This window comes from Triplophysa dalaica, chromosome 3 (assembly GCF_015846415.1).
Source record: "Triplophysa dalaica isolate WHDGS20190420 chromosome 3, ASM1584641v1, whole genome shotgun sequence".
Lineage (NCBI taxonomy): Eukaryota > Metazoa > Chordata > Actinopteri > Cypriniformes > Nemacheilidae > Triplophysa > Triplophysa dalaica.
The window spans coordinates 15,643,235-15,652,619 of NC_079544.1; the positions used below are offsets into that span (position 1 = coordinate 15,643,235).

A 9,385-nucleotide genomic window follows, 5' to 3' on the forward strand; every position below is an offset into this window, starting at 1 on the left:
AACTCGTAGTCCCGCCCCCCACGGGAGACATTGGCCAATAAGCGAAGTCGGAAGTTACAAAACATTGGACAACAACTACACGAGAGTGTGTAGCGTGCTGTATCATAATAAAGTACAGTAACAACTATATTTTTGGGGCAATGCGCCCTTAAAGTTTACCGCCAACCCCAAATCAAAAGGAGACGAGGAAGAGCTGTATTTTTGTAGGAAACATTTGGAAAATCAACGTATGTTACGTATAAGGTAATGCATACCTGCCTCTCTTTCGTAATACATAGTGTAACTGTATACAAAACATAGAGTACCATGCTTTTGTTAATCAAGTCTGTTTTCCTTCTTAGATCCTAAACTTTCGTATATTTGTAGATTGTGTTATACGCGTGCCTGCATCAGTTACAGCAGAGTGCTGCTCGTCGCCATCAGAGGTCCAATCCAGTCCCAACGTTGTATCACCATGCCTGGAAACAGACCCAACCTAAAACGTAAGAAAGAGACACCGAGCAGCGCCGATGGAAAGCAGCCGAAGCTCGCAAAAGTGAAAGCGGGGATGATAGACAGGGTGCCCGGCTGGCTGGAGGGGGAAGTGGCTCAGCTCCGCAGAGAAGCACACGGATGCGAATTCAACAAGAAGCGCCTCCGGTATCTGTCTGACTGCCAGAAAATCAAGCAGGGATCTGATGGGGTGCTTTACTGGATGGTCCGGGATCAACGAACGCAAGGTAAACATAGTAAAGAACACAGGAGGAAGGATAGCTGATGATAACCAATTCGACTAGAAGTCGGTAACACCTCTTGTTGTGTTTCAGATAACTGGGCGCTGATCTACGCTCAGCAGCTCGCGCTGACTGAGAAACTTCCTCTGCACGTCTGCTTCTGTCTGGTGCCACGGTATATGGATGCAGCATACCGACAGTATGCCTTTATGTTGAAAGGATTGCGAGAAGTGGCAAAGGTTTGGTCGTAGTATAAAGTGCATGAGTGGGTTTATGTTCAGTTGAGAAGTTGACACATGTGCTTCTAAAAAAACAATACAGATTCTACCGATATACTACAAATACCCCTAAAAGATTTCTATTACTGGGATGATTCCTTTTTAAAATGTGTTTAAAACCCAAATCCTGCCAAGTATGTCGTCTTTTATGTTTATTCGTGCATATAGACTGATATTTTTCTGATGTTGTGACTCTTAAACAGTGGTTTTGGAAATTATCAACACACAGTTAAATATATTTGCAATAAATATAATCTCTGAGAATTTATATTGTAAGAAAGGCAAATGTCACATCCATAATGTTGGAATTGCCCCAATAATAGTACTTGGCCTCTTTATTTAGGGAGACTTGGTGTTTCATTTCATAGAGCTTTCATGTTTTCCTATACAAGTTCGGGTAGGAGGGAAATTTAGTATTCAAACAAGTTGTATGTCTTGTTAAAGGAATGCAAAGGCCTGGATATTCAATTCCATCTACTGTCAGGAGAGCCTGGACAAAATCTGCCAACGTTTGTTAAAGAATGGAACTTCGGGGCAGTTGTGACTGACTTTAACCCCCTCAAAATCTCTCTTCATTGGAATGAAACCGTTCAAAAAGATCTTCCCTCTGATATACCTTTCATTCAGGTATGCCTTTGTTTTGTGTTAAGTGTATTTTCTGTATTTAACGTCTAATATCTTTGTTTCAACTCTACTTTTTGCTACTAGCATTCTACAAAGTCATCCTACACTAAATCCATCTACCAATTACTATTAAATAAATAATTAAAAACAGATCTGAAGTAGAACACTGGATCATTCAAATGTTAAATCCTAAACTGTTAGGATTCTTATAAGGATATTACTAACATCCATTGGCATTTATGGGAATAATGGTTTAATCATGGGATTCACATCTCAATTCTTACATGTCACATCATCATTGTGTTACATTAAGGTTGATGCACATAATGTGGTACCTTGCTGGGAAGCATCTGGGAAGCTGGAATATGGAGCCAGGACTATAAGGGGAAAAATCACCAAACTTCTCCCGGAATTCCTCACAGAGATTCCACCTGTGGACACGCACCCCCACCCTGCTTCTCAGACAGCAAAGGTTGGATCCCCATTTGGGGTTTATGTTTTAGACCACATTTCCAAATGCATTATGACATTGATTATTTGCATGAGAAATTCCTGTAATACTAAACGTTTTTGTTTTCGCTGTTATCTTACTGAATATTGTTGTCTCTCATTAGCCGATAGACTGGGAGAAGGTGCTGTCATCTCTTGTGGTGGACCGGAGTGTAGGAGAGGTGGATTGGGCCAAGCCTGGGACCTCAGGTGGTATGGCCATGCTTGAGTCCTTTATTGATCAGCGTCTTCGTCTCTTTGCCACGCACAGAAATAATCCCAATGCTGATGCTGTCAGCAATCTGTCACCGTGGATCCACACTGGTCAGTCTGCATTCAAATTACAGCCTGTAAACAATTGTGCTATTGTGTTTTTGTTATAATTCCCAACATTGTGTACTGTAAGGTAAAACGTTCAGTAAATGACTTTAATTGGTGTGTCATGGTAAGGTTTATGTTTTAGGGATGTATATCTTATTCTGTCCTCATTTTATATCTGTCTTTAATTTCTTATAGATGTTGTGAACAGTTGTTATCTAAAAAATGTCATCTCCGTCATCTCATCTCATTTGAAGATCAAAGGTGACACATGGTGAATGATCCTTTTGTCTTTCTCTTCATTTTTTTTCATGAAGGTCAGCTGTCCTCTCAGCGCATTGTGATGCAGGTCAAGCGAGAGAAGAGCTTCAGCGAGTCTGTGGCGTCATTTACAGAAGAGCTGGTTGTGCGCCGGGAACTTGCTGACAACTTCTGTTTCTACAATCCCAACTATGACAACATTTCAGGTGAGTGGTGTTGTCAGTTAAAGTCTAATGCAGTGTTTTGATAATACTATCAATTTTTTTAGATGAACAGAAAATTGGTCTTTTGAAATCTATATCGTCTTTTGTTTCACTGTTTGTTTATTGTTTTGAACAGGTGCATATGACTGGGCAAAAAAGACTTTGCAGGACCACGCTAAAGACTGCCGGACGTACATTTACACCAAAGAGCAGCTGGAGAACAGCAAGACCCATGACCAGCTCTGGAATGCAGCGCAGGTAGCTTTGAAAGAACAATCTCAGTTTAATGACCACTGATGTATTACTGTGATGCATTATTGTAGAAAAAAAACTTTTTAATCTAAATGTTGTTTTTAATTGCATTACTAGACCAGGTATTACTACAGTTCTTTGTATAGGATAGCTGTAGTAAATAACTTATCAAAGTTTTGATTTAGCGACAACTGGTGGTAGAAGGAAAGATGCATGGCTTCCTGCGCATGTACTGGGCGAAGAAGATCCTGGAATGGACTGCATCCCCTGAAGAAGCCCTCTCTATTGCCTTATATTTCAACGATCACTATTCCTTGGATGGATGTGACCCCAACGGATTTGTGGGTGAGAAACATGATGGTGTTTTGATTGCTACGGTGAATCAGATACATTAGTATGATACGTTAATGATCAAGTAATCATTGATTTGTGGTCTTATTAATGCAGTACAATACCAAATTTTGCCACATTCAAAATATTGTAGGTATATTGTATAATAATATAGGTTCTAGTATGAGTCATTTAATGAATACATTCAGTTCTAAATGTCTTTTGTTGTTGATTGTTTTATTTCATATTTTCTCCGTATTGTTTCTTGCAGGTTGTATGTGGTCCATCTGTGGCATTCATGACCAGGGCTGGGCAGAGAGGCCCATTTTTGGGAAAATCCGTTATATGAATTATGCCGGCTGCAAGAGGAAGTTTGATGTGCCGCAGTTTGAAAAGAAGTATGCTGCCACTGACTCTTCCAAAAAACATGGGACATCCTTATAGCTTAATTCAAATACATTTCTGAAATCCAAACGATGGTCAGTCCAGTTCTGTTTACACTGCTTTTAAAGATTCATTCTGAACTTTTTGGCAGACATTTTTCTACGTTGAGGAGAAGCTTATTATTTGTCATTTATAACAGTTTTTTGGTCTACGGGAGTTAATCTGTGTTTTTTTAAATGTATACAGATGTATTGATATCTTGTTATCTTACATGTGACTACACAATAAAATCTTGAAATTCACAATATAGACACATTGTACTGGGCAGGGTGATATAATCTACATTGACCATAATAAAATTCATTTTAGTGATACAAGTAAATGTCATATTATGCATAACACTTTTAATGAAATGCCTCAGATAAAAAACATTACTTGTAGGAAAGTCAAACCCTTTCAATCATCTTTCTCTACATTACTGGTGTGCATCTTGAGACAAAACAATGGCAATGAATTTTTTTAAAGCAACACTATAGAACTTTTACTCACGGTCCCCCCATGTGGTTGATTTGCGCTATTGTCGGTTTCCAAGGTTGTAAATAATGTAGCTGTATAAGCTTGTCCATGGACTGCGCAATAGACATGAATTTGTTAACTAAGCTGATGGAACAAAAACGATAGAGTGAATACAGAAACGTTATTTGGAAACTCTTTCGAAGGCAGGGAATTATCGGGGCTGTGTTTTTCCCGAACACAGAACTTTCAGAATGTGTTTGTAGCCTCTATGAGGCGGCTCGGGTAGCAGCGGCCGTAGAATTTGTCCACTTAAGAGTTTTTCTACCAATGAAATAAATTTAGAGACCTTATTTTGAAGTCGAAAAATTACAAAGCATTGTTTCAAGATATGGCAGGGCAATTTATTTTCAGTTAAGACACTGTGAAACTGGCCAAAAATCATCATCATTAATAAAGATATATTGTGATACTAGTGTTCACCTCAAAACAAAATAAAACTGTGAAGGCAAATATCAGACTATTACTAGTTTAATCCCCACAAAGGGTGATATTATGAAGTATATACTGTGTAAGTGAAGTGTTGCAGTGGAAAATTTTTATTATGATATATTAGAGACGGCTGAGAATAACTAATGAAATTCAAAGCAAAAACAAAACTGGCAACAATAATATTTATTGCAATATATATTTTCAATTGTTCCTGGGAATCAAACCCAAATATCTGCATTAGCTACTACAGAATGTTTTAACTTCCAAAGACATAACCTGTTGGTGCAATAGATTAATAAGGGGAAAATGCAGTACTTAGGGGCCGTTTCCACTGAGGCGATTCTGCCGGCGTATGGTGTGTTTTTTCAATTGTTTCCAACTGAAATGCTGCGTTTTTTTGAAAATGCAAGCAGCTGGTGTTATTTCTTCGGGCTTAGCGCCGGTGCTCTGCATTTTTCCCATGGACACAGCCCCTTAGGTTGTAAGAGTTTAAATAGATACATACTTATTTAATAAAAGGTCCAGAGTCAGCAATATTAAACAAACATGTACAACTAAAATATCAATAATAGTGGCATTTAGCTATTTAATTTTTTCAATGTGTTAGAGATTTGACTTGTTAAAGTATTTAACTTCCCATATACATCATAAAGAATACATTGGCAAAAGTTTAAAATCACATAGAGTAAAGATAAATATTTTATCCGCTTTGAAAATGTGATATGAAATAAATATATGAAATATAGCTTCCTACACAATTCCTTTAAAAAAAATTGGGGATTTTGGAGATTTACAAAAATTACATTGGATGACATTACTGGCATGTTATTTACCTCTTGATGGTATTATTCTAATATTATAGAAAAGTATATACTGTGTGTTATCATGGTATATGTTACCATGTGTTATCATTGTAACATTTTAGCATGTCAACGAATGGAAATGTAAACTGTATTGAGTGCTCCGTTTTCCAAGTAGCTGCAAGTGATTTGACATTTTGACAATAAATTCAACCGAATCTTGACGTAATATCTAAAGAGGTTGTTGCAGCCCGCGAGGGTGAAACTTCACCGAAAGCGAGGACGAATGAGAGGCAGAAAGCGTGGCAGAAACAACACTACGCAATGTGACCTTACTTATGGAAAGCTGACGCTGGCTTTTTTGGCACACCACCTCACGAAACATTTCTCTGAAGCGTGAAGACATGAGGTTATACAGGATGGGATTGACCACTGAGCCCAGGTAGAAGAAGACACCAGACATGAGATGCACGTACTCATAGACACGGTGGTGCTCGGCAGTCCATGTGTCAATGTAGCTCCACATGACACGATCAATATGAAAAGGTGCCCAGCAGATGCCAAACACGATCACCAATGCACCTGTGAAACAGAGGGAATATGTTATACTATTGATAGACCAACAGTGTATCTGAAAACTTAATGTGATTGTATGATTTTCTTCTGTGGAACACAAAGAAGATGTTTTGTGAAAATACAATGGAAGTCGATGGGGCAAATGTTGCTTGGTTACCAACGTTCTTCAAAATATCTTCTTTTGTGTTCAGCAGAAGAAAGAAAGTCATACAGGTTTTAAAAAACGTTTAGCAAAAAGACACAAATATGTGACAAACTACACTTATAGGGAATATAAGGGAAACTAAGGCAACCCATCCATTTAAAATCACCTAGGACCAGTTGGTTAAAAGTATTTGTTAAAGTTATTTAAACAAAAGAAATCCACTATAAAGGCATTTTGGAGTGCATTTGCAGATAGGTGTAATGTATTTTTATCTAATCTAGACTTAAGTGTTTAAATACTTTTCAAGACAATTGTATGTGTTTCAAAGTATAACACAAACTGTTACTCTTGGCACACATCTGTGCGGCTGACAGTGTTTATTAACTTGCCTAGATCTAAAGTATTTTGTTTCTTTAAGGTTTTGTTAAAATTTCAGAGGTCGCCCACACAGTGTAGTACTGACCAGAAATTACAATAAGCCAGATACAAAATTATTCTATTAATAAATCAGATTCGCTTTTATTTACAATAACATGACAAGAGGCTGATAAAGCGCAGTTGGGTACCGGCTCTGTTTATCAGGATAGATTATTCTAACGTGTTCCATGAGGTTCCTTGAAGTGCATGTAGCCTTACGTAAACCACATAGCGAGAATGTAACGTAACTGGAGATAGGGTGGAACTCTCAATTCTCATTCGTTATGTGTTTCTCTATTTTAAGTTTTATATTTAGAGATATAGAGATATTATCGTAACGCAAGCTTAACATCTGCAAGGTTTGATTCTTACGATTATAAATTTCTTTTAACTTCTTTAAGTAAATAACGATTTGGAAAGTAAAATTGTTTAAAATTCTTTTAACACGGGGGGATAGTTCACCCCAAAATGAAAATTCTGTCATCATTAACACACCCTCTTGCCATTTCAAACCTGTATAACTGTCTTCCATTTTTCTGCAAAACAAAAAAGAAGATATTTTTAAGAATGTACAACGGTGGTACCCACTTTACAGACGTTTTTTTAGTTACCAACATTCTTCAAAACATCATCTTCTGTGAAAACCATACAGGGATGAAATAGCAACTCCATCCGATCTCTCAAGGTATGAAAGTGCAATAATAAAATGTACCTCTCGGTACTCCAAATGCAGTGTAAGTTGCTTCAATAAAATGGGTCTCCGAATGCTGAAATGTAAACATTGTGGCTTACAGACACCAACAGAGCTTGAAATTGAACTCACAAAGCATTTTTATGACTTGGCGATGACATGCCCTTTGATGCAATCCGTCCTCACTGAGCCCAGTCATTGAATCAAAACACTCTCTTTCCCGATGCAACTGCAGGCCGATGAGCACATACAAAACAGTGATCATCAACATGGGGAGCATGAAGAACAGCACTGCTGTCATCTGCACCAACAGGTTGTAGATCCAGATTTCGTGCACCAGAGCACAGACGGCTGTCTCAGGGAATGTGAGTCCAAAACGGGGTTTTATTGTTGCAATACCATGCAGGCTGGTATTGGGCAAAGCACACAACAAAGAGATCCCCCATAATGCAATGATAACCCGCTTGGCGTGAGCTTGTGTCGCTGTGTATTTGGCATGGAGGGGATGCACTACTGCTCTGTACCGCTCTGCGCTGAGGGCAGTCACGTTGAGCACGGAAGCAAAGCAGACCGTTTCAAACAGGCAGGTCTTGAAATAGCAGCCGGCAACTCCTAACAGAAAAGGATAATTGTTCCAAAGTTCATAAATCTCCAATGGGAGGCCCAGCAATAGGACAAGAAGGTCAGAAATCGCCAGACTGAACAGGTAGTAGTTTGTTGTTGTGCGCATTACGCGGTGTCGGGCGATGACAATACAGGTCAGGCTGTTGCCCAGGACACCAACTATAAAGATGAGCGGATAAATGGCACACATAGGAACAAAGAGGGGAGAACGGCCAGGCCCCATGATCTTCTCCAGGTAAGCTCTGCGGCTCAGACAAAGGTCTGCCATGTCTTCTGTGCTAAGGCACTTGTTCCCTTCGGAGCACCATGATGCATTCACGGTTATGTACAGGGAATTTGGGGATGAGCAGTTGAGCTGGATCATTGGTGACTGGTGGGAAATGACTGAAGAAGTATTGAAAAAAGCAAAAATGAGAGATAAGAGACATAAATAAGAGACATAAAAGATCAATTCTGGGATAACAATTTTGAAGGTTATTTTTTTTCTGAAGAACTGTATATTGTCTTTGGACATAAGAGCTCAGACTGTGAAGGTCAAAAAGTCAAACATGGCTGAAGAATAGTGCATGACCACTTAAAGATTAGATGTGTCATTTTGTGACATTGGAGACAGCTGATGTGACTGTTAAAGGTTTTCCAAGCACCAGTGTTTCTATGCTTAAATGTTTCACATCATATAAATATATAAACTTTTCAGGATAATCAACATACAAGTAGCTTACTTTGAGAAAAAATCATTTTAAAGTTAAAAAATGGACAAACAGAATATTTTGTAGCGCAAAATATTAGTCCAAATATCGACATATCAAGAAACATTAGGTACGTAAAATTCACAGCAAATATATCCAAAAATAGAAAAAAGGACCCGCACACTTTCAAAAAGGCATGCACATGGTTACATTTTATAGTATTCAAAAAAAAAATGTCTCTCTGTCAAACAACCCAGCACAGGTTACTTTACAACCCAACGAGATGGGTTCGTCCTTTTACCTAACATGGGATTAAAAAATAACGTAGCATATTTAGATTAAGCTTGACAATTTTGACCAAATTGTATACATTTTAATGGGTTTTACAAACAGCAAGGAACTCCTATGATAAAGGGAAATTGACAGCTTGATTATGTATTTTTTACAATGTTATGTAGAATTTTTTTTTTCATTGTTATGTCAAAATAAGCACACTGGTTTGGAAAAGTTTCTGCCTGCTATTAAGAAAATCAAAGTTACTGAATTTTCAATTTAAATCAATCACAAATTGCCTTATGAACCAGTA

The 9,385-nt window shown here is 38.1% G+C and overlaps 2 protein-coding genes across 3 annotated transcripts; one reads left to right on the forward strand and one right to left on the reverse strand.

Moving 5' to 3' along the window:
• The first annotated feature begins 60 nt into the window (after nt 1–60).
• Nucleotides 61–4,163, forward strand: cpdp (CPD photolyase). Of its 2 annotated transcripts, none has more exons than XM_056742379.1 (10): nt 61–243; nt 367–719; nt 807–952; nt 1,436–1,618; nt 1,929–2,087; nt 2,230–2,428; nt 2,740–2,889; nt 3,023–3,144; nt 3,324–3,483; nt 3,740–4,163. In XM_056742379.1, exons 1-10 carry the CDS (start codon nt 230–232, stop codon nt 3,910–3,912), a joined length of 1,659 nt encoding a protein of 552 aa, XP_056598357.1. In that variant the 5' UTR covers nt 61–229; the 3' UTR covers nt 3,913–4,163. The 2 variants fall into 2 exon arrangements, with proteins under 2 accessions (XP_056598357.1, XP_056598363.1); XM_056742385.1 differs by having other exon boundaries at nt 63–243; nt 342–719.
• A 1,009-nt stretch (nt 4,164–5,172) lies between these two features.
• nmur1b (neuromedin U receptor 1b) lies at nt 5,173–8,474 on the reverse strand. Its single transcript, XM_056742498.1, has 3 exons — nt 7,619–8,474; nt 5,994–6,239; nt 5,173–5,330 (listed from the first exon to the last, which is right to left on the reverse strand). Exons 1-3 carry the CDS (start codon nt 8,472–8,474, stop codon nt 5,173–5,175), a joined length of 1,260 nt encoding a protein of 419 aa, XP_056598476.1.
• Between the last annotated feature and the right edge of the window lie 911 nt (nt 8,475–9,385).